This window comes from Protopterus annectens, chromosome 2.part1, assembly GCF_019279795.1.
Source record: "Protopterus annectens isolate FY-2018-M chromosome 2.part1, PAN1.0, whole genome shotgun sequence".
NCBI lineage: Eukaryota > Metazoa > Chordata > Ceratodontiformes > Protopteridae > Protopterus > Protopterus annectens.
The window spans coordinates 249,798,487-249,824,832 of record NC_056729.1 but is presented as its reverse complement, the minus strand read 5'-3'; the positions used below and the strand labels follow the sequence as shown (position 1 = coordinate 249,824,832).

Genomic DNA, 26,346 nt, shown 5'->3' with positions numbered 1-26,346 from the left:
CTTCTATGAAACTATGAGCTTATGAACCTATGAATGAGTGCACAGACTGCCAGTCTCACCTATAACCAAAGAAAATGCTAAAAAAATGTTTTTGTGTTTACAGTAAGAGGTCAAAAAACAAAAGCATACTGTTAGTCATAATGTCATCTTAACGAAGGGAACATAAACCATAAACATATGTTTGTATATGTCGACCTCTTACTGTGCACACATTTTCTTTGGTCATTGGTTTTATTGTGTGCATCTGACATTTCTATAACTTGAACACCTACCTTAATGCAGATTTTGGGGATGGAATAGAGTCCAGAAATATAGCTCCTTATTAATCAAATGAGTATGTGCATTAATTTGACTATATCACAGCAAACTCAGGAGACACAGAACTTTTTCCACTATGTTCACCTCCTTACCTGCTGAACCACTGTAATATTACAATCAGTTATAATGATGGTTTCCACTTTTTTTCAACACTACAGGGATGCCATATAGAAGCTAAAGTAACTAGATTCATTGCAGCGGTGAAGCTTAGATATTTACTGTTTGTACTCAGACCTAATGTTCTTGCCCCCACCACCCACTACCTATCATTTTAAAAATGTACTCAACTCTCAAAATGCTACCTCTGACATAATGGAAGGGGACATGTCATTTTCAACTGTTAACATTTATGCCCATAAAACCTACTTTAGAGATGCGTTCCTTTCACCAGGTATTCTTTGCATACCTGTATACAGTGCATGTACACTTACACAGGTCTAAATATTCTGTGTTTTTTGAGTTGGAAGTTCCCAACAGATTCTCAGAAAAAAGTAATCATTTGAGTACACAGAGTAAGCCTAGCTACACCCTTGATTCATTGTGTTGTTTGACGGTTTCTCTCTCTTTAAAACAAAAATAGCTACTAAATTTTAATGAGTGTTCTAAGCGTTTACCTTATAAAAAAGTAGCACCAGACATCAACTCCTGTGGAAGTAAAACAAGCAGATATGTTATTGACATATCTGATGATGTACAGTAGTGTGTTATTAGATGGGAGCTTGGCTGGATCCCTTTCTAGCACCCAGCATTTATAGGTTCATAGGTATTTACTAGGCTAATGACCTCTAAGGCTTTATAAGCTTAGCTGCACAGCCCACTTGACTCCCTTTGTATTTTGGACATTTATATTAGGAGTAGGGTATTTTAGTTATGACATAATTTACTGTCTGCCTTTGTCCCAGAGATATTGGGGCCAAACCTGGTGTGAATTTCCAATTTCCCATCCATTGGTCAAGGTTACGCTTGAATAAGGTTGGGGGGGGCTCTGTTTCACATGGATGAGGAGCCTATTCCAGTGAATGGGTATCTTTGAGACACATATCTGTCTCAGTGCATCCTATTTAAATCCATAGATCTAGTTGTCCTGATTCTGTTTATTTTGTAGATATGCAAAAGGTCCATCAAAACTGGATCCAAGGATGCCTTGTATGCCAGACATAGATCGCCTCTCAGTAATCTATAGGAGACCAAGTACAGAGATAGGGCTTTTATGTGATCCATATAGGACATTGCATTTATCCCCTTTTTTAATGGTAATGAAACTTTATGGGTGTTTCAGATGCACCACATGTCTGGCTGCGTACATCCCGAAGGGGGCATTTTACTTAATGATGGGTCTGATGAAGACCGAATAAAATAGCACTATGACTTCACTGGAACTGGATGCCATGTCCTTGTTTATAAGCTGGGTGACACAGAATGATTTTCTTACTGCCTTGGCCAAGTGCTGGTCAAAGGTCAGGTTACTATCTACATATGTTCCCAGATCCTTGACTCTTGTCTTATCAATGGTATAATTTCCATGGGTGACCAATTTCCCAAAATGTGCTATACTGCATTTCTTGGCATTGCATATTATAATATGTCAAAATTATAGAAGATCCTGTGCATAGGGATGTCCACAGATCACTGTGATGCACTCTATGAAGTTATGTACTGGTTGCATAAGTGAATCTTTCTTATGAGAGTGTTAGTTTGCTCCCTATCCAAAAGCAAACACCTTCCAGCAACCCAAGAAATAACAATGAAGATTTGACACCTACACTGCTAACAAATAAAATACAAGTTATAATTGCCAGGCTTGCAGGGCAGTCCAACATCAGACGTTTACTGGAGAAAATACCAACAGGCAGGGAAATGATGGAAAGTATACTTGAACCATAAACGGGTTATTCTTATAGATCAGTTGTGATATCTGACATCAAGGATGTTCCTTGATGTGTGATTTTCTAAAGAACACACAGAGCTCTGAAAGCTGGGCCATGATATATCATCTTACAAAAAGAAGCCTAGAGTCATGATCAAGACAAATATGTCTGATGAAGGTATGCATCGAAGTTCAAGTGGCTGTGTAGCAGATGGCTGCAATAGAGACATTTGGAATAAAATACTGGAGTTAACCATTTATCCAGTGGAGTGGGATAGAACCCCAATGTTCTTCACTGGTCAATTTATTGCTGATGATAAAAAAAAAATAATGTAATTGCTCATTCATTTGGTAAGTGTCTTCTTGAAAGATGTGAGGCCTTTCATTCCTTGAGCAAATGTGTTAATCATCTAGTCCATCTGCTGAAAGCCCAGGGTGTGAAAGTCTCACTTCCCCTGGGTTTTCCACATGTAAAGCAAAAGAAAGATGAATAGACTGGCTCAGAAACAACTTATAAACAACTTTCTGGAGGAAAGTTTTATCATAAGAGGCAATTTTTTTTTTATGAAATGCTAGATACAGTTTATTACAGATGAGAGACTAAAACTAAAATCCAACAAGCAGTGATGATAGACACTTGAAAGAACACTTTCTAAGAAAAAATGATAAAATCTCAGTTCACAGGTTCAAATTCTTGTCAAGATTGTTAATGCTGAAGTTCAAGATACATTTAAATGAGGGGTTCTTTAATGCAAAATGGAGATGCAACACTACTTTTTGGAGCATCTCAGATAGCTAGAACTGGGGCACAGTTCTGTTTTCAATGAGGCCATGATATGCAGAAGTAGCTGACACATGCACCTTGAGTGCAGACAAAATGAAACCCAAATCATACTGGTTACTGAGATAAGTCAGCTTCACCTGCAAGCAGCTAACCAATAGAGTAGTATGAAGTAAAATTCTACTCAAGCAATAAATGTTTCTAATTGGAGGCATAGGCCTGCAAAGTGGGGGGCTTTCTGACAGCCTAAACTATCTCTAAGATCCCTCCAGTTAAACTGGTAGGATCAGGGACACATATCAGGATTTAGGCCATGAGATGAAAACAATTGTCATCCAAAACATGAGGAACATTGTTGGCTTAGAACAGTATAGTCTCCCATATTGCCATGGATCTGAGTGCCTCAAACCTTTCTCTTCATAGATAACATGTTTTTTTCTTCCTTGAATTTTACTTGATGTTTACAGTGAGCTGTGGAATAGGTGGGATTAGAAAGCATGCATACTGGGATCTCACATGCCATAAAACAGAAAATGCATTCAGCACAATCTTATTACCTTGCTGAATTGAGAAGAAAGAACTTCATTTTTTGAGAAGCAAATGGGGCAGTCTTCAAAATATCCAGTTTTTGGGAGACTTGGATAAGACAAAGTTTTTGAATACACAACTCCAGAAGAGAACTCAGAGCAGGTATTCTACTAGCTTAGTTGTATCCCTAGAAGTATTAACTACTGGAAGTATCGTGTCCCTGTATCTGGTTATCTATCAAATGAGCATCACCTCCTTGTAAAGGTGGTTTGGTTTTCTATCACCTTACTTGTTTAGATGCCATACATTAGAATGGTTATCTAACCCCCCCCCCCCAAAAAAAGAAGCCCCAGAAGGAAAGCTCTTGGTTCCAGCTTGGTGTCCAGCTTCTCTGTACTATGCAAGAGCTGTGGTGAGCTCCCCCCACAATCAAAGCACAGCATCCATTATCTGCATTTGTGAAAGGTTCACTTGCAAAAAAGTGCACGTGCTATGAGCCTGGTTGAAACTGTCATGCATTCCTGATCCTGGCAGTGAGGATGGAAGTCTGTGAGCGTATGTGACCGTATATCAACTGTCATCTCACAGTCCAGTGAAACAGCTGTATCTTCAACAGTGTAAATAACACTACAGACAGAATGGTGATTATAAAACCCAAATAACCCCACAGAATCAGTGCCTGAACCTGCCTTGTGTCCTTACACAGTCAACCAAAGCTATGATTTTATGAATCATATAAAAGGGAAGAAATGACCGATAATGGAAAGTGTCCAGCTTCATGCCTATAAATCCCGTCCCATGAGTAGGAGCCAGAGAGGACTTCTTCCAGTTTAGTATGACCCCAGACAGTGTGACAGAGGAAACACATGTCCAATGCAGATATAATTTCATGGAGTCTTTAGATTGTGCTACAAGGAGCCAATTGTGCAGGCGAGAATGCTTATGGACCTTCAGGTCTTTGAGTGCCAAAGCCAACTTTAATAATGACTCTGGGTTTGAAGAACCCCAAATAGCAGTAGTTTGTACTGAAAATAATGTCCATCTAGAATGTAGCAGAAGAATGTTTTGGGTTTGATTACTTAAATGATGATGTCCCCAAAGGTATATGTGCAGCAACACCATCCACATGCCTTGTGAGAGTGAGAGAATGAGCTCATGGAGGGTGACCATCTGAAACTGAATGTAACCAATATGCTTGTTGACATCATGACTTCTATAAAGGGACAGAAGCCACATATCTTCTTTGAAACCAGGAAGATGTGGGATTAAAACTACAGACCACTTGTTTCAAATGGAACAGACTGTATAGTTCCTTTCAACAGAAAGGTTTTGTTCTTTTCTAAAAGTACTGCTGCAATAGACTGATCCACCAGAAGAGGACCTTCTGGGGAGTAGAGACATGATTCAGGGCTTCAGGGCATGTCTTAGAATGAAAACATTAAGAATTCACTCTTCTATTATGATGGTTCTCCAAGCCTGAGAAAATGCTGTGGAATGTCTGTCATGGGAAGATAAATAAAAAGCCAATCAAAATGGGATGAATCCAAGACAATGTACAAAGAAAATGCAGAAAATATCAGAAAAGGCCAGCATAAGAAATTAACTTTGTGGTAACTTTATTACTAAAGCAGTGTAGAAAATATTAAAAGCAACCAAAGCAAGCTTTTGTGCTATAACATCTTATTAAGTGGTTTGCAGTTAAACATTAGCTGCTTTTAAAACAAAATCACATGACATAAAACTTTTAAAACTAAAGTGCCAGTCTATGTGTCCCAAGTACAAGCATTAAACAAATACCTACGTTCAGTTTCGGTGCTGTCTGCCTTGGACAAAATGATTCAGGAATATTTTTAAAACATGCTATAATTCATCAACTTATCACCTTGGATACTTGAATGAATGATCTTTAATACTTGAAGGCCAATATTTAAAAAGCGTATCACTGCTGCTTTATTTGGGCAATTCTGTTGTGTGCAATATGCTGATCTAATCTGTGTATCAGAGACATGAGAAAGTTACAATGAGTGGTCAACACTAGTGAATGGGTTGGTAGGGAGAAGACTAAATGCACTAGCATTCAGGATACCAGCCCATGCAGCACAGATACCCAGGCCCCTTCTCATATACATGCACAGACACACACACACACACACACACACACACACACACACACACACTGATACCAGTGCATATTCTCATACATATGCACACACACACACACACACACACACACACACACACACACACTGATACCAGTGCATGCTCCATACACATGCACCCACATACACACACACACACACACACACACACACACACACACACACACACACACACACACACACTGATGCCAGTGCATACTCACACATACAACCCCACATTCACACACACACATACACACACATACACACACACACACACACACACACACACACACTGATACTAGTGCATACTCACACATACAATCCAACATTCACACACACACTCACACACACACACACACACACACACACACACACACACACACACACACACACACACACAGACATACAGAGAGCTGGAATCATACCCCCAACCCCCACACACTCTGGCACTAGCTGCTCAAGTCCTGCCACAGTTGTGAACAGGTGGAATAGATGGCATTCTCTTTTTTCCATTTTCTGCCCACATGGCATACCAGTGTAATTCCCTCAATCACTTTACCATGCTATTCTGATAGCTACAAAATTTCTAGGGAAGAACACATGAATAATTTGCATTAATTGTATACCTATACTGCCAAATTTGCATTTGGTCTTCAGCAAGAACACTGTAATGCTTACATTGGTGCCTTCATACTGCAATAGCAATAGAGCAGTCTCTGAATCACTTTGGCATAATGTACTGCAAAAAATATGAGCAGGGAAGGTTAGCAAAGTGCATTATGCCTTTCTGAATCCCAGGAGAAATGAATATTGATGTATAACTCTATGAAACATACATGATTATATAACACATTAGTATCAATTTTCTTCGGGTATGTAGTCAAACACCCATTCCTTAAATTATCTATTGAATTTATGAATATAAAGTGTAGTGCAGGCCATAAATAATGCAACATGTTTAGGTAAGTACTAGGCTATCTGCCTGAGGACATCTATAGGCCTAACCAGAATGTGTTGGCTTTCATCGCCCCCTTAGATTAGTTCCCTGTGTGTCGGTCCAGCAGAGCCATTAGTTCCCTGTGCCTCTGTCCAGCAGAACCACTGCAGTGATCCCTGGGGTAAATTTTCTGTTTCCCATCCACTCATCAATGTTTCTCTTGAAGAGTGTTAGTGAGGGGCTCTGCCTAATGTAGATTGGAATCCTGTTCCAAAGCATGGAGAGTCTCTGGGACAGGAATCTATCCCTCCAGCACATCCTATTTATCGTTGTAGTGAGGTTTAGATCCCAGGAGCATGTGGCTCTTGAGGATTTGTTTTTTTTTAGGTGGAGCATGTCCATCAATTCTGGGTTGGACATGGCCTTGTATTTCAGGCAGAGATCACCTCTGAGTAAGTGGTATGCAACCGAGTACACCTGGAGTTTCTTCAGTCGGGCTGCATAGGGCATATGTTTGAAACCAGTAATGCTCTTGGTGAGGTACTTCTGTGGTCTTTCCAGCTGTTGCAGGTGTCTTGTAAGGTACATCCCAAATGGGGCATTGTACTCTATGATGGGTCTGATGAGTGATGAGTAGAGGGACACAATAACCTCTTTTGTGCTAGATGCAAACCCTTTTGTGAGTAGGTGGGCCACATAGAAGGATTTTCTAACCACCTTGGCAATATGATTATCAAAGGAGAGATTACTATCTACTTGGATCCCCAGATCCCTTATTACATTTTCTGTATTTAGGGGTCTACCACGTATGTGGTAGTTCACGGGTACTTTATTTTTTCCAAAGGGGATGACTATGCACTTTTTGGCATTTAGCTTGAGGCCATGATTTTGACACCAGGTATCCGTCTCAGTGAGACCCTCCTGGAGGATGTCTGTATCAGCTGGAGAGTCAATTAAGGCCCCCAGTTTGCAGTTGTCTGTGAACATGGTCAGCCATAGTCCTCCTGTGCTTGCCTGTACCTCTGAGAAGTATATACTGAACAGGAGGGGTCCAAGGACTGAGCCCTGGGGGATGCCACTTGTAACTGGTTTAGAGTTGGACCTAGAGCCTGCAACCCTCACCGTGTGGGTTCTATCCATGAGCCAATTGGCAACCCATCTCATGACATAGGGGTTTATGTTCAGGCTGGTGAGCTTGTCTATAATACCAGAATGGGGAATTATGTTGAAAGCCTTTGCAAGGTCTAGGTGGGCTGTGTGGACCTCCTTTCCCTCATCTAAAGCCTTGGTAACTGTCTCAAAGAAGTCCACCAGGTTTAGGAGGCATGATCTGCCCTTAACAAAGCCAAACTGGGTAGGGTCCAATGTTTGAAGGTTCCCAATGCCTCTATTAATGAATTTCATGATGATGATGCGCTCTATAGCCTTGCAGACCAGGCTGGTCAGGCTTATAGGGCGATAGTTCCTGGGATCTGTTGTGACTTCACCTTTGTGGAGCGGGATAACTGTGCACCACTCTATGGGTACATAGCCTGTAGAGAGGTTGAGTTTGAACAGTGTGTTTAGGTGAGGGGTTAGTTCATTTTGGAGCTCATGTAAGACACAGCCTGGGACACCGTCTGGTACCATTGAAGCTGTATTTTTGGCTTTGGATAGGGCTGTTTTAACCTGTGTGTCAGTGATTGCCTGGGAACTACATTCTTCTGGTATGGTTATGTGCCCTTTAGGGGGTGAGGGGGGGGGTGAAGTTTACACTAAACCTGTCTGCCAGAATGTTGGCAATATCAGTTGGTTCAGTGTACGTTGTGCCATTCTGCACTAACTCAGAGCAGATCTGAGAGTCTCCACTTAGGTTCTTGACATAGCTAAAGAACGCTTTGTGGTTATCTTTGAAGTCCTTGGCAATTTTTCTTTCGAAGCTAGCCTTGGATGATTTTATGATGGATCGTAGTTTCTTGCTGATACTGATCAGGGATGTCTTTGCTTCTTGGGATTTTACTCTTTTCTGCACTAGTTTCCTCCTTCTGTTGTATAGCATGTTTACGGCAGAGGTCTACCAGACTGGTTTCCTTTTCTTAGAGGAATGAGTCCTGGTTTTGCTTGGGATAGCATGATCCATGCATTATTGCAGGTGCTCATAGAGTGCCTTTGTAAGGGATTCAGCAGCTTGGACAGCATTGTCCTTTACCATGGGAGCTGTGACCCTTTCCACCTCAGTCTTAAGTAAGGTGAAGTTTGCTTTTGAAAAGTTTTTCACAGTGGTTTCCTTGATTGAGGGTGGAGGCAGAATGTGGATATCCAGAGTGATTAGTCTATGGTCTGATCTAACCAGCGAGGATTTGACCCCCTGTGTAGAATACTAGTCGCCCGTGTTGGTGATGTCCAGGTCCAATATGTTGTCACCTCTGGTGGGGGTGTTGACCAGTTGATCCAGGACATTTGAGTTTATAAATTCTAGGAAGCATTGGGCAAGGGAGTTAGTACTTGAGTAGTTCTTCCAGTTAATGTTTGGGTAATTGAAATCACCCAATATTAGGGCATTTGGTAGGACCTTCATATTTTCCAGTGTCTCCAGAAACACGGAATGGGGGTCCTGGGTCAAGGTGGGTGATCTGTAGCAAGCTACAATTTAAATTGCAGTTTTGCCCATTGTTAGTTGCACATGGATGATCTCTGAGGCATTGTGCTGTGCCACTAACCTGGAGGTGTGGGTATCCTTGATGAATATGGATACACCCCCACCTTATGTGTTTCGGTCTGGGTTCTGTGGCCAAAAAGTATGGTATGAGTTATAGCCTGGTAGTGCTGGGGTGCTCTCTGGAGCCTTAAACCATGTTTCTGTTACTGCATAGATATCGATTGTTCTCCATACTGAAGAGTGCCTCGAGTGCATGCATTTTGAGGTTTAGACTTCTAGCGTTGAGTAGCATTACCCTCAGTTTTTGGTTACTTATGCTATTTACGGTGGTGAGTTTGTCTTTTGAACCTTGCCTAAAAAAGGCACTATGGGGGCGGCAAAAGCCTTAGCCAGTATTCGAAAGCCTAAGGGTGACAGGTTCAAGCCATCTCTTGCGAAGCAACGTGACTTATCGAGCATGTCATCCCAGGTGGACAGATACTAGATCCCCTTTGAATAACACCAGAAACTTAGCCAATTGTTGAAATTGATCAGTTTTTCTTTATACTGTGGCATCATTCTTGGTGAAGGAAGGATGCTACTCAGGGTCAGGGTCATACCAGCCTGGGCTATGTGATCAGAGAGCTCTTCCATGTCCAGGGAGGTACGGCTCAGGTCATTCACACCAACATGGACAATGACAGAGTCGTATTTGTACTTGTTCTGGAGTGACCTGAGTGCTTGTGTTATGTGGCGGATCCTGGTGCCCTACAGGCACCTAACTGTAACCTTCTCCTTGTCCAGCCTAGTTAGTGGTACATCAGTGTGCCTGTCTATAGAGTCACCTATTACTAGTGTGCTGGGTATGTTATTTTGCCTTAAGGGCTGTGATTGTGTGGCACACTGATTATGTGAAGTATGTGTTTCATGGTTTGTGATGGGATGTGGAAGTTGCTTGGGTGTCTGCTTTTGAGGTCTCTGTTGCTTTTGCAGATTTTTATTTAGAGCCTCCAAGTATGTTTTTGTGTATTTATGTGTGTTATTTGTTGGTGTTGGTTTAGTAGCTCTATGTGAGACTGGTGGTGTGTTACAAGTATTTTCCTTCACTTCTTGACTGTCAGTTCCAGTCTTGGGTTGAGAGTGCTTTGCCTCCAGTTTGGCTGTATAATTGCATCTCTTGCATTATATTAGTGTTTGGTGGTAGGAGGAGAGGGTTATCTATGTACATGAGGCAGTTGTAACATTGCCTCAAAATGCCCAGATTCACCAGTAGGACTGGAGAGTACACCTGAAACTGCCCTTTGGACATGCCTGAATAGGTAAAGTGAGCTGTTTTACTGATTGGCTGGTAGGACGAATAGAGAGCCTTGTTCTTCTGGACAGTATAGGGGGTCTAGTGCTAGGGTTAATTAATGCTTGCTATGAGTTTTGAGCAAGTGCTGGGCTACAAAATTAATGGTTTGAGTGTTTAAGTTGAAAGTTTGTCTAGTTCCAAGGGAAAAATTGAAGAGCAGACTTCTATGGAGCCAGGAATAGTTTCACCCTAGCTAACCGGCACTGCCCGGCATGCAAAACTGCGCAAATGCAGTTTTTATAGCAGGGAAATGAAAGAGATAGAAATTAGCCCAACACAGCCAATAAACTACTAACTTCTGGGCTACAGCAAACAAGGCGCACACATTTCAGAAAGAAACAGATCAAATAATGCCTATATATGATAGTGGAAATATTTTAATCTACATTATGGAACCCAACTTGCATAGTACATATATGAAATGAGGTGACAGACTTATTGGATCAGTATCTTCTAGAAATACAACCTCAGCCAAGATTTTTGGAGGTAGTTTGAAGATTGTTCAGTTACACTTTAATCAGTATTCACAAAGCCAACAGGTGCTATAGGTGCTGTTTGTGAAGTTGATGCTACTCAATTAAATATATCAGTTGTCCATGTTTTTGTAAAAAAAATGTTTATAGAGAAATAGAAATTGTAGACTTGTTCAGAGCTGCCAAAGGTATGTATGACCTTGAAATGGCTGGAAAAGGAGGAAATAGTACTTAAGTATGTGGAAACCATGGACTGTGTATGCTAACCAGTACTAATCAAATTAATAGAATGTTGGCATTTGCCAGTTATCTCAGACTCATTGGAATGACATTTTAGATACCAATTTTAGATCAAGAATATTTTAAATCTGAGAAGGAAATGAACAAATTTGTTTTATTCTGCTCTCTATTGTCAGTTAAATCTCACATACCACTTCTCTTCTACATATAAGTAAATAAAGAAATGAAATACAAAAATGGTTTTCTGAATTTCTTTACTGTATTATATCAAATAGCAGCATATGTCTGCTGTTCCTTAAAGTATGATTTTGACCCCACCTTCAGATGTGATTAACATCAGCTATAGGCAGCCACAGTAGTATCACATCAAGAATTTTAAATCAGAGTTTGTGTACTGGTAAATAATAATAAAGCATTATTAATGTATTACTGCTTTATTAGTCTCTAATGATATTGTATGCTTTGGTGTATATAATGCTAGTATACATAATCATACATGCTTGTTTTGTATGCAGCACAGATGGTGGATGGCTAGAAAGTAAATATGGACTAGTCTGCTTACCTGCTTATCAAAGAGCTAAGCAAGCAAATAAATAAATAAATGTTTTCACTATTTCTTCTTGATTTTAACAGTTGATGGAACATCTGATGAAATAGATGGAATAATCAGAAAACTGTTTGCTGACACTGCTTTTGCCAAGAAGCACAATTTAATGAGCTTGAATTCAATCAACTGGTGTCGGATAATGGTGCAGATCGCACACTTCTTTTATGCCTACTTTGTCTGTGCTACATCCAAACTAGAAGACTCACTGGCAGTTGTGGAGGTAGTTGTACCAACGGGAGGAGCAGGAAACATTACAGGTGAGCAATCCAATGTTAAAGTATAAATTGCTGAATTTCTAGGCTCTAGGTCTTTATTTATATATTTTATAAAAAGGGTACTTTTACATAACTATTGATGTACTGCATGTTATTGATGCAAGGCTACAGCACACAATGCCCATAGTGAAAGATATTTTATAGGAATGTGAGATTCTTCCAGAACAGTGTACGATCTCAACCATTTTCAGAACATCTTTTCAAACAATTATCAAAAAGATGCATTTTGTTTATTCCAATGCCATTTTAATGAGTGGCATCTGTCGACTCATTGTTGGTCAAATGTGCCTTGAGATCAACATTCAGTGGGGAAACTAAATTCTCCTTTTCCCCACTGCTGTATAATCTTCTTGATGGTGTATATATGCAGCTAGGGTGCACAGGGTATGCAGTGTTTTTCTTGTGTGTGTGTGTGTGTGTGTGTGTGTGTGTGTGTGTGTGTGTGTGTGTGTGTGTGTGTGTGTGTGTAAGTATTTCAAACCAGTGTTAGTTCAATGATTTTTTTTTTTATGGTTTTCTTTTTGAAAATTTCTAGTTTGACTTTAAATCCTGTCAAAATAATGACTGTCTTTTAGAAATTTCTGAATTTTTAAGCTTTGTATGTTTTGAAAGTGACGATTAAAGTTTTCTACTTTAAGTTCTGGCTGTGGTTTATGCTCCTCCAATTCCGGAAAAGGTTTCCGTGTTAATGTCTTTTAGAAATACACTTGTTTAAAGTGCTATAATAAGGTGATAAAGTCAAAGAATCTTAATTTTAGATTGCTAAGGGCATCATTACGCAACTTGATGCAGTTATGCCCCAAGTTGTTAAATAGTTTAATTCAGCATACCAAATAGCATGATTAATTACTCACAAGAGCTAAAAACAGAGCTCTCTTTTACATTTACAGATTGAGATTCTGTGTTCCATGGTTGCTGACATCATATTTCCTACCTATTATAGGACATTTTCTGACACATAAGTGTAGCATGTGTATACACACACACACACACACACACACACACACACACACACACACACACACACACACACACACACAGGTTGCTCAGTAATAACAACACACAAAACCCTAGAATACGAATAATAAATGAAATATATACGTGTGTGTTGATGTGTGTGAGATGGTGCTCCTAATTGTGAGTGGACATGTGTAAAGCCAGTCTGCATTAATTGTCATTAATATTTTGGGACTCGTTACCCCTGGAATATAAATAACTGACTTGTTGCTCTTGGAGATGCTATAACTAAATTAAATTTAGCTCAGTCTACTTAAATCGGATGAATTTCTGTGTGAACAAGCAGTGATCATAGCAAATATTTTAAGCGTAAGTTTCCTCTGGTGCACAGGTGTTAGAGCAATGAGAAACTGAAAGGCCAAGACCTGTAAGAGTTCATATGAGCTCCCGAGGCTATCAACAGTACATCAGTGTTTATGATGTGTAACTAGTTCTGCAGATAAATGCACATGACGTTGAATATCTTTAATAGGAGCTTCACTGCCATCTCCATCTGTGATGAACTACCTGCGCTAACCAGAATTCCTTAAGATGCCCAGGTGTTCTTTTACAGATTACAAAGGTTTCATGTGTAACCAGACAAACTGCTGCAGTTATTACACCAAGGATTTTGAAGATTTCCTCATGAAATATCACTGATGGATGCAGTGTAACAGTGCTTGAGAACAGATTCACTTATTTCTGTAACCCTGGATAGTTTATGTCTAGCATGAAATGCAGAAGCAGCAATTTGTTGAAGAAGTTCCATGTGGTATTTGGAAATGTATGTTGTCCTCTCCAGAGGATAAATACTTGCAGAACTCCTGTCATGCCAATTAAAGGGTTTTATCTGGAAACAAAATATGGGCAGACTCTAATCTAGGTAAATAGAAACATTATCAGTATGTCTGAGTTTGTGAAGGTGTATGGTAGAGCCAACTTACAAAAGGAAATGAGTAGAACTAAAAATATCAGCATGAACTATAAGGACTCATATTTAGTATGTGTGAAAAGGGATATGCAGACTCTATTCATCTTGCATATCTGTCATTCTGAAAAAAACTCACTTTTTGATAAGGGGAAAATGAGACTGAATAGCAAATATGATGATCTTATTGTATTAAATAGAAGTGATAACATATTTTCAAGTCAAATATTCAACTGAAATCCCATATTTGTGGGACATAGGAGGGACATCCAGGAAAAATATCCTTTCTGCAGGTGTGAGACTGGTTTTGTTAAATAATCATAATTCCTTTCAGAAATAGAAAATAAAGTTCATTTAGTAGATTAAGCTTGAAGAAGTGTATCTGCTGAGTCATATATCCCTTCTATTGTGCTCTGATTCCAGAAGCTGTGATCCACCCATGTGACCTAATGGTACTCCATCCTGTCTCATTCATGAAGAACTTTTCTATAACCTCTTATGATTTGATCAGACAGATTCCAGCTAACTAAAAGAGTTGTAATTCTTCTGGCTTGTAAATAGTTTGCGACCACTCGCATACCTGCTGGGTTTTCATTTGTTGCTGCCCTGGCTTCTCTTCAATCCCATTTTGCTCATAATGATTTGCAGTCTTGAAGTCTGGCAGTCTGTTTCAGCCAGGAGTATGACAACAGTGCTGCCATTTTTCAAGACACTGTTGTATGAATGTTGTTTCCCAGGTTAAGCAAACTGAAAGTTAGATGTGATCAAATTTTATTATTTTTTTTATGAAAAGTTAGTTGACTTCTTAAAGCTTTACAGCACTAACCTTTGTCCAAGCAATGCTACTATAGAACTGCAGCATGGAACAGAAATCGCACTGTAGCACTGGCTTTGGTTGTAGCCATGTTGGTATATAATATAGCATGAAATAGAAATAACATTACAGCACTAGTTTCTGTCATAGCCATGCTAGTATAAAATTGCAGCATGGAATAGATTGTCACTCTTTTGTATAGACAACCATTTTTGATTGACAGTTCAGTCTCTGCCTCGTGGTGTACTTCCTATCTTTGATCTTATAATTTTTACCTTCCACAATGTACTTGCATAGATGTAACAATGATTAGATCGAGGCTTAATATGTCACCACAGATTATTTTAAAAAGGGTCCCAACTTAAAGAGTTTATTAGAGAGAAACTTTGGGTTTCCCTGTACAAGACAGGGTATGTTCAAGTGCGGCATGTGTAATTACTGTAAGTACATGGTGGAAGGTAAAAATTATAAGATCAAAGATAGGAACTAAACCACGAGGCACAGACTGAACTGTCAATCAAAAATGGTTGTCTGTTTAGGGCAATGCCAACAATGCCCAGTCTTTTATATAGGCAAGACAGACCAAAAGCTTAAGGAGCATGTCTATGAACATCTTTACAGTATTAGTAGAATGAAACATGAAAATGCACTAGCAAGACACACCATTGAGAACATAAACCATAAGTTCAGATTTAGGGCAATCGATCAAGTTTTAAGTAGTGACACAGGGTCTATATTAGAACATCGAAGTTTCAGAACTTCGAATGTTCTAATATCGACCCCTATTCAGCTGAAAATAGCGAAGTTACAGAAAACCAAATTCTTTCCTAGGGAAAGAATTTGGTTGTCCGTTCCTGTTGCTTCACTATTTTCAGCACTGTGGTGGAAAGTTACAGGTCGGGTTCAGGTAAGTGTGTGATTGTGTGGACGTGAGGGTTAGGGCGCGGGTCAGGTAAGTCTGCGAATGTGTGGACGTGAGGGTTAGGGCAGGGTAGGTGAGTTAGGGTTAAGATGTCGGTGAAGTGTGTGTGCGATAGTGACGGATCTTAGGGTTAGGGTTTGGGTTAAGGTAAGTGGGTACATAGTGGTATATGTACAGTTTAGTGTAGGGTTAGATGTAAGATTTTAGGTGTATGTGTGTGGATTGCTGTTTGTTTGGTGTGCTTGTGTTGTGTGTATGTGTTTTGGAACAGCAAATTTTTTTCCTAGAAAAATATTCGCTGTTCTGAATTTTCGATGTTATCAGTTTTCGCTTAATAGGGGTCGATATTGGAACATTCGAAGTTCTGAAACTTTGATGTTCTAATATAGACTCGTGACACAGGTGGACCAGATTCACTAATGTTAGAATGGTTAGAACTCCTGTGGCAATTAAGAACAGATGCCTGTCACTTTCACACAAGTTTATTTAAATATTTTTCCTAATATTTTTATTATACTTTGTAAAACGCTGTCTAAAATTGTACTCTATACAGATATAAATGTGTAGAAGAATGACTAACGCATTTGTAACTGTTAGGTTGTATATACATTTATACATAATTTTCTTACTTACTCAAGACTTATGGGTGTGTAAGGGTTAAAGTTCAGTTTAGTTAGGAGAAGAAAAAAGAAGAGGGAGGATTGGTTAACTGTGTATGATGCCCCTGTATTTAAGTGGTTTTATAATGTTTGTATTTTATCTGAAGAAGTCTCACTATTAACAGAGATGAAAAGTACTTTATAGGATAGTTTATACAATAAAACAGTTTGATTTTATTTGCGAGTCGAGTATTTCCTCTACAAGTGGATATTGTGAGCTTTGTTGGTTTTCCATCAGTGGTGTACAGCGTTTGTTTCTTGGCATTTGTGTTTGTGACTGTACCTTTTCAAATTAGTCAATGTAGACAAAGTAATCTGCAAATATCACTCTTGCAAATTATCTGTGCTTCTTTATAAGTATATGTTAAATTATCAAAATGCACAGGTTGTAACATGGGTGATCAGTGCCAGCATTTTGAAAATCAACATACCAAAAATCCATAACATTAGAAAAAAGTGAACACATTGGAATCTATTAACCAAACACTACCACTGAATTCAGACATACTTTGTTTATATTGTGGTGGTGTGATGTGAAGGGTTTTTCTAAGATAAGGTGTAGGGTTGGGATTAGGAGTCAGGGCAGTGTTAGGGTTAATGTGCATTATTAAGGATGGGTAGAACACTCCGACATGCAACATACAGACACTCACACACACACACACACACACACACACACACACACACACACACACACACAAAATGTACCTTACTCTAACCCTAACCCAGAAACAATCACATATATACACTCCCACTCCCAAATATTAAATCTTTCATTATATCAAAAAGTTTGGGCATTAAAATCCCATACCCACACTCAACTCATTAACAAGTACTCAGTCTTCCTTCTTTTGCAAAAGTACTCAACCGGCCAATTTCTCTAACCCTCTGTGTCCTATGCAACAACTAGTTCTCTGTCCAATAAGTTATATGTTCATTGTTCCCCGAGTTTCTTTATTACCCCTGAAATTATTTTTTTTTCTGAATCATCTCCCATAATTTTGCATATGGAAACAAGTTTGCACATACATACTGAAACTTTTAGCTGTAGACATATTAAATCCATTGAGGCCAGATCCCATTTTATGATCTGAAGGATGTTTATAATTTTGGGCTAGTTGATAATGGAAATGCTACATAATTCCATGGTGTTTCCAACAAAGTTTGTATTTGTATTCATGGAGAGTGTGATTGTACTGTGGTCAAATTATCAAGACCAAGATCAAGTCCAATTTTGAACTGACCGTGGGAGAGGAACAGGTGGCAGAAATGTTGATTGGAATAATATTAAGAACATTACTACCCCAGTGTAACCATAAACCATTTTTCTAGCTGATTCCTATTAATAAAATCCAAAACATGCTGTGTATACCAGTTCTTGGTGCTGAGGTACACCACTAGCTAAATGGATAAAGTTTCCATAGTTATAGTGGTGTGCTTGTGCATTACGTTTATCTTTATGATGTAATTTACATATTTGCACTTACTATTTTTGTCTCTGTTGATATCTAACAATTTGGCCTATGAGGTAATGTGTTTAAAAACAGACACCTCCCACTCATCTTTTTGGTCTTAAATGACAACAGGCCCTTATTGCTGATAACATCTAACCCTGTTTGTGTTATTCTTTGGATTTAAGTACACAACAGTTATTTCTAAAAAGAGAGGGATAATGTTTGTTGATGAACTATGACTTACTAGCACAAGAGATGTTTACAGAAAAACAGTCATTACATGGGTATTGTAGGTATTATCTGGAGTTGCATAAATCTAATCCTAGGCTGTTGTGATGGCAGTAAATGTTTTTATAGAAAGTGTTTTCTTTGATTTTGGTTTTGTTGCAAATTAAAAGCAAAAAGTCCCTTAACACAACACTTTTACTGTGGCGTATGCCTAGCATTACTTAATTTTCATCCCCCTGCCCATCAAACATTAAAGTTCTCTCTTTACTTATTTTTCTGCATCTACAGACTATTGACATACCTCTTCAAGCCTTTTTTTCACTATCCTCAGCTTGTTTTTTTAGATTGTATTTTTCTCTTGCTGTAAACAGAGTCATGGCTCATCTTCCTGTTTAGATAGCTGTTGTCATAGCCTCTCATTTTTGCCCAGTAACCTCTCTTGACTTCCCCATCTCCCATGGTGCACTGCAGGTTTAAATGCAACCTCAGCATTCTGCTCCATCTTTGAAAGCATTGGCAGCAGTGGATACCCATATGATTTACTGGTGTGTGTGCTACATTGGTAATTTGTGCTCACTTATGAGCTTGTATTTTTCTGTATTATACTGTAACGTTGATTTTAAATCAAACCTTCCTAACTGGAGTGTTTAGCAATGAACTGTCTTCTATATATTGCAATTCAAGCAGCCATGTTTGAATGTCATCTCTGCCAGTCTCTCCCTAATATAGTTGTTTAATGAGTGTTTAGATGTTTCTGTATGGCATACGAGCTTGCTTAACCAAGTAGTCTGTTACTTTTTCCTTACCAAGTATATACACAGAAGATTTGTTTAGGGAATTGTATCCTTTTTATATATATATATATTTATATATATATATATATATATATATATATATATATATATATATATACTACTGTGACGTATCTGTGAAAGCATCATTGTTATAGCATTTCCAGTATGTATAATGTTGTAAAGTGAACCTAGGTTGTCATCTTTTGGAATTTTCTCTTGATAGATATGGAATGTTTTTGCTCTCACCCTGCACTCAGTCTAATTTGTTGTAATTTATTGTTTCTCTGATGACACTGACTTTACTTAAGCTTTATCTTAATTATCCTGCTTACTCCAATGTATTTGTTTAAGTTTTAATGTTGTGCTTGTTAAGGCATGAAGTATACCCCTGCCTCTTTTCTATTCAGCTGTGTCTTCTCCCCTCCGACTGCACTACACTTTCTCCCTTCCCTATCCTTCTTTAACTCTGCTTGGTAAGTCATGAACTACACTATTTACCAGTCAGTCTGTCTCTTCCCCTCCATCTGCACTTTACTTTCTCCCTTTCCTCCCTTAACTTTCTCCTTCCAACACTCACTCTTTTACTATAGTCCCCACTGCTGCTTTTTCTCTTTTAAATCTCCTTGTCTTCTTCCATATCTTACATGTGTTTTCATTTATTGTCTTGCTTTTACTGTACTGTCCTAACCTAGCTTCTCTATACCTCTTCATAGGTATTAAGCCAGTACTGAAAAGTAACCGAAACTTTAAACATTTCGGTTTACCCTGTGAAGAAGTAGTTGTCCAGAATCAGTGACACCTCAGCATAACCCACTGATTCCTTCATATACTTATTTGTATGTTTTCTGTAGCTATATTTTTGGTTATTTCCTTAAACATCCACAGCACATCACTGGGACTTCCCTGTTTCCCTCCACCCCCACTTAATCTGTGACTGTCTCTAATCCTATCCTTTCTGCATTTTTGATTTAGTAAAAGGTCCCCTAATCAACACTTTTAGTGTGCTGTATACCTAGCATTACTTAATTTTCAATTCCTTGTCCAGCAGACTTTAAAGTTCTCTCTTTACTTACTTTTCTGTAACTACAGGCTATCAGCATACCTCTTCAAGCTTTTTTTTTTCTCAAGCCTCAGCTTGGTCTTTTAGATTGTATTTTTCTCTTGCTGTGAACAGAATCATGGCTCATCCCGCTCCGTTCACCCTCACTCTGCTCGGGTTCACTCTGCTCTCCTACCCTGCCCCCATTCCTACCCATCCCTCATATAATTTAATTTATAGATAACCCCCTTTCACTACTCCCAGTCCATCCTCTCCCCTTCCTCTCTTTGCCCTCCTATCAGCACATCACCCCCCTTATCCAATCAGACACATTAAATTATCCTTTCCTATTACACCCTCTCTTCCACTTCCTACCACACCCTCTAAACCTCTTACTCCTCCCCTATCTTACTCTCACCATATTTTGTCATTTCTCCTGCACTGCTCTTATAGCTTCTACACTTTAACCACATGATTATCCTTAACACCTCCCTTTCCTTCTCTCCCTTTTCTCTCTCTTTAAGCCACTCCACCCCTCCTCCCTTCTTTGGTTTAGAAAAGTCTTCTAACTACTCACCTCTACCTCCTCTAACAAACTATTTTCTTCCCTTTATCTGAACTTGTACATTTACCTGACTACCTCCCTATTTAGCCTTTTTGCTTCCAACTTAACTAAGGTAATCTTCCAAACTTATATCCCAGACTACCCTACTGTTCACCCATCTCCCCAATCCATTCCACCTCATTCTGAATCATACTTCTTTGCAGAATATTTACCCTCCTCTCCATTGCCACTCTTATTCTCTTAAACAACATCTCCTTCTACTTACCCATTTAACTCCCCGTCTTCACTCTCCAACTTCTATCATCTCCACAACTCCATCTCATACCTCACACTCCTTTCCAACTACATCACCTACCAATGCAATAAAACTTCTTCTTCCCAAAATCAAACTCCCACATTACTCCACATCCACCCCCAAAAATAAAGTGAAAGACTACCTCTGTCCCTCCTCACCTCACAACTACTCACTCACTCTCAGTAATTTTCTCCTATCAGGTGACATACATCCCAACTCTGATCCTCACAGCCCTCCCCATTCTTACATTGAGTCCACTAACCTAACTACACCACATATTCACACACTGAAAAAACAATTAACTCTGTTCTCCATGAACATCAGAAGTGTACTCAATAAAGTTAGTGAATTCTGTGCCTGGATTGCCCAATACAGTCCTGACATCATCACACTCACTGAAACTTGACTTAAACCCCATATTACTGACAAAGACTTCCTACTCCCAGGCTATAACATCCTACATCTGGATCAGACCAAGAAAAAGGGTAAGGGAGTTGCCCATCATGTTTTCCAACCATCGAACTATAGCCGCCTAGCTATCCCCACCCCCTTAGAATCTTCTGCAGAATTACTACTTGCCATTTGCAAAATCAAGGAACAGAACTCATTCACCATTGCTGCCATCTACATACCCCCCAGGAGATAATGTTACCATACTACAGATTAATCTCTCCTAGACTTATCAACACTCACCTAATGAGACCATCATCTTGGGAAATGTAAACATCAGCTGGCTGTCCTTCTCCTCTGATAGTCCCAGTACACACATTAATCTATATGCTGACTTCTCTGATAGTCCCAGTACACACATTAATCAATATGGCTTCTCTCTACTAATCTCCACTCCTACATACACTAGCAAACCTACTAACTCTACTTCTATCCTGGAATGGATACTTGTCACAAATCCACAAAAATATCACTCCACCGAAACTCTCCCTGACTCTCTCATTGATCATTGCCCTGTCAAGGTTCTCAGATATTCTCCTCATCTTAACCATCCTCATAGGTACATCAAATGTCACAAACTCTGAAATTTTCATTCAGATATCCTTAACAACAATCTCTCAGCTACCGACTGGTCATTTCCCAATCATTTGTCTCTTGATGATGCAGTACTTAAATTTAATTCTATATTTTTCAACATTCTTAATTTCCTTGCCCCCCCCCTGCTGTGCACAGTTAAGAGTCGAGTCAAATCCCATATATTTCCCTGGCTTACTCAATCTACTCACACTCTAGTATTCAGAAGAGATAAAGCCTGGACAATCTGGTTCAAAACAAAACTCCCCATCCACCTTCAGCACTATAAGGAACTATGTAACCTAACAAAGAAACAAGTCACTTATGACAAGAAAACCTTCTACAACATCCACCATCCATTTTCTCATCAAACCCTAAGAAATTTTGGAACTCCATTAAACAACCACACCTCCCCTAATTCTGGCCCAAACAACACTCCTCAAGAAATAGCACCAAATTTCAATACATACTTCATTGAAACCATCAGTAAACACTTACCCCAACCAACATCCTGTACTTATATCACCACTCTACTAGATCTGTCAACATCTCCCAATTCCTCTTCTGCCATCTCACTGAAAACTGTATTTACCAGCTATATTAAATCATTTCTCTGTAAGCTAAAACCCTACTCTGGATGACGTACTTCTACTCTTTCTCCAAATGGCTGCAAACTCACTAGCCCTTCCCATTCTTATTAATCACTCACTTACTAAATGTAAAGTCCCAACCATTTTGAAAAAGTTTTACACCATACCCTTTCACAAGGGCAGCAACTCTTCTGACCTTGCTAACTTTAGACCTATAGCTATTCTTTTACCTTTCTCTAAAATCCTAGAAAATTGTGTCCATAAGCAAATCCTACCTTAAACCTACTGACCCCACACAACATGGCTTTCTTGCTAAGCACAGCACCTCCATTACTCTTATCTCCTTCATTAAAAGTATATCCCAAGCTAGGGCTAACAACAAACTCATTTTCACCCTATTCCTTGACCTTTCTAAAGCTTTCAACACCATATCCCACCCTCTACTTCTTACTAAACTCTCTAAACTTAATCTGTCCCATTCTGCTACCTCCTGGTTTGCCAGTTACCTCTCTGATAGGCTACAGTCAGTTAGATGGCTTTCTAGTACATCTCCTGCCCTCCCCCTCAAAAATGGAAGTACCCCAAGTGTCTATTCTAGGTCCTCTTCTGTTCAACATTTTTACTAATTAATTATGTACTTCCTGTCCTCATTCATCCCTTGTGCAATATGCTGATGCCGCCACAGTCATTACTATAGCAGACTCCCTGTCTGACCTTAATACTCTCACACAAAAATCTTTCCATTCAGTCGAAAACTGGCTCACTAAGAATCAGCAGATTCTTAACCCTAAAAAAATAAATTCCTGCCCTTCACCCCCAAATCCCTAAACCATCTTACATCTACCATCTCTATCTTCTCCCTTAATAATGCACCCATCTCACTTGAGACTCACACCAAGCTTTTGGGGGTCATAATTGATGACTAACTCAAATTTGATCTACATATCACCTATAACATTTAACAAAAATTCATCAAAAACTCGGAATTCTGTATCAGAACAAAAAATTTCTCACCAACAGTTCCAAAATCTCTCTATCCCATGCTTACCTCCTTCCAAGCCTCTTCTATGGTTCCCAAATCCTCACAATTTCCACTCCTGTCTAAACTTGAGTCTACTTACAACAAAATAGCTAGATTGACGACAAGTCATACTTATCAGTCTCACCACTGTCTTGCTCATAAAAGCCTAAATTGGTTAGAATTTCCCCACCAACTTCTCATCTCTCAGCTTCAGATCATACATTCTATTCTGTATCAGCCTTACTCCTACCCTGACCTTGCCTGACCCTAACCTTTCTAAAGCTTTTGACCATAGGTCTCTTTGAAGTTCTGATCAAAACCTCCTCATTATCTACAAACCTGAAAGTAAAATTGGACAAAACTAGCTACTCTCCTGCACAAGCTTGGAACAAACTCCCACTTCACATCAGGAATATTAATCACCTTCAGAGATTCAAAATTGCTCTCAAAATCCATCTAAACAGTACATGGATTGGTCACTGTACTCACCCACCATGACACTCTTCTGTTTTCCCCAGTCCTTCCTCTCACCTCCCCTCCTCTTTTCCTCTCATGTCCACTCTTGTCTTGAAATCTAACACCATTTTTCTTCTGGATTAACATGAATTACATCTCTCTCTCTCTCTCCTCTAGTCTCTACTCTTTTAACCTTACATTCCTCCTATCCTACTACTGTAAGATTGTTCCTCCTAACTGTACTCTAGTTACTACTTACGGTACTGTTAGGCTTATGTAATTGTATCTGCATCACTCAAAGTGCCATGGTATATGCTTGTATACAGTATGTAGTAACTTCTGCTTAAACTAACCTCCTAAACCCTCAGCTCTACTACTATAGCCCCCTCCTTTTTCTCACCTCTCCCATTCTCCACACTAATTATCTTTTTCCCCCCACTTCCTGTCAACATCTATACATTTTCCTTATCTTGAACAACCATTATCTTTTGTTTTTACTATTATATGCAGTAAATTTAGACCACTGCTATCAGTACAACCCTTAAGTTCATAATGTTTTCTTTTGTATTTGCATTGTTATTTTTAATCGTTTTTGTCCTGTATGTTTATCTTTGCTTATGTTTGCTGGGGCTCTTTCCCCATGGGTCTCCACTGAAAATGGGTTTCTTAAATGCAATGCAAATAGTTAATAACCTTTTCTTCTTTACAATTATTTTGTATTGTGATTATTTAATATTTGTATATTATCACTTTATCTTTACTTATGTTTGCTGGGGCTTTTCCCCTCATGTCTCCAATGAAAATGGGTTTGATTGCAAACTCAGTTGGACTAACCTGGTTAACAAATGTGAAATAAATAAATAAATATGACTTCTGCTGTACAAATGTATTTGCTCCTGTACGTATTTTTGCAACATGTATACAATTATTTGTTACTTGTTTTTAATACTGTACCACTCTTAGTACTGTGGTTTATATATGTATATTACTTCTAATCTTCAACTTGTTACACTGTGCATACTATATGTGTACACACCTTTGTACTTGTTTTACTATGTATTTTTATTTAGTTATACAATTTGGATTTTTTTACTTAGACTATTTGTCTGTATTACAGGTGGAGCTTCTCTTCCTGGGCCTCCACTGAAAAAGGGCTTTTGCTCAGTTGGACCAACCCGGTCAACAAATTTCAAATAAAAATAAATAATATTTTACTATCTCTAATATCATTTGACAGTTACAATTCTAGTTGAGCCTGGAGTTTTCTCTTCGGTTTCTGAATTTCCTTCAACAGGGTTTTATTGTCTGAATAGTACCATGATCACCCTAGCAGGATATTTCTTTTAAAGGTTTATTTGTCTTATTTATTAGTCTGCTGCCTCAAAGTGCTTGATTTTAAGGTTTGACTCTGTGGTGGGGATGCTTTCTTTACAGAGTCTGCATGTCCTCCCTGTGTCCACCCATTTTTTCACTGGGTGTCAAAAATCTCCTGTTTCCTAGAGAATGTGAATTGGTGATCTTTCAAAGTGACTGTAGATGTGAGTACCACATGGTAATTCATCTACATGGAAAACCACAATGGGTTGATATCCCATCAGAATGAGTGTCTGTGCCTTGCATTTAGAAAGCATCAGCTTCCCTGTGACTCTGTTACATTAAGCAATATATCGGAGGGGGGGGGGTTCATCTTTTAATATGGCAGGCTTGTGGGATATATTTTTGAAGCTGGACTGGATCTTGGATATTTTTAAGGAGTCATATGTTGGTCCAAAACACAGGTGTATTTGAGATGTATGAATCAGTGTTTTTGGAAGAGGCTTTTCCTATTCAGCATTTGCTACCACTTGGAGAAAGGCAAATGCAATGTCAGTGGCTCAAATGATAGCACATTTGCCTTTGGGATGGAAGACTAGCAGGCTGTGAGTTCTAGTCCCAGTCTAAATTGGATTGCTAATGCTGTACAGCATTACAGGAGTGCTGCACTCCTGAGTGTGCCATCATTCAGATGAGATGTTAAAACAGAAGTTCCATCTGCTGTAGCTGGTGGTAGCCGAGGTGGATATTAAAGGTCCCATAGCACCTAAGTTCCCTGATGCCTTGGCCAATTTTCCCCTGTAGTATAAATACCACCTCAGGTCTTCTCTGAAAAGAGGTCACTAACCTGGTCAGCAATGAAAAATAAATAAGTGAATTGACCTACCACATAAGTGGTGCAAGGGACTGTCACACAAAATAAAAAAAAAAATCTTTCAATACTGTATATGCAAATGTATGAACCCAGAGTTTTGTATCTGTGACATTTTCTTCAGAGATTTGTCTACACACATTTTTTATCATACATTTTTTTTTTTATCCTGGTAAATGGTCAGTTCATCACAAGTTGATCCAATTAACATCTCATTCCAATTTATTGACAGAAATGTT

The 26,346-nt window shown here is 39.0% G+C and overlaps 1 protein-coding gene across 2 annotated transcripts in view; it reads left to right on the top strand.

Moving 5' to 3' along the window:
- THNSL2 (threonine synthase like 2) overlaps positions 1-26,346 on the top strand; it is a 557,708-nt gene that overhangs the window by 260,315 nt on the left and 271,047 nt on the right. For both annotated transcript variants that reach the window (XM_044062109.1, XM_044062108.1), the window contains one exon: positions 11,890-12,120. In XM_044062109.1, coding sequence (XP_043918044.1) covers positions 11,890-12,120 — 231 coding nt within the window. The remainder of the gene's footprint in view (positions 1-11,889; positions 12,121-26,346) is intronic.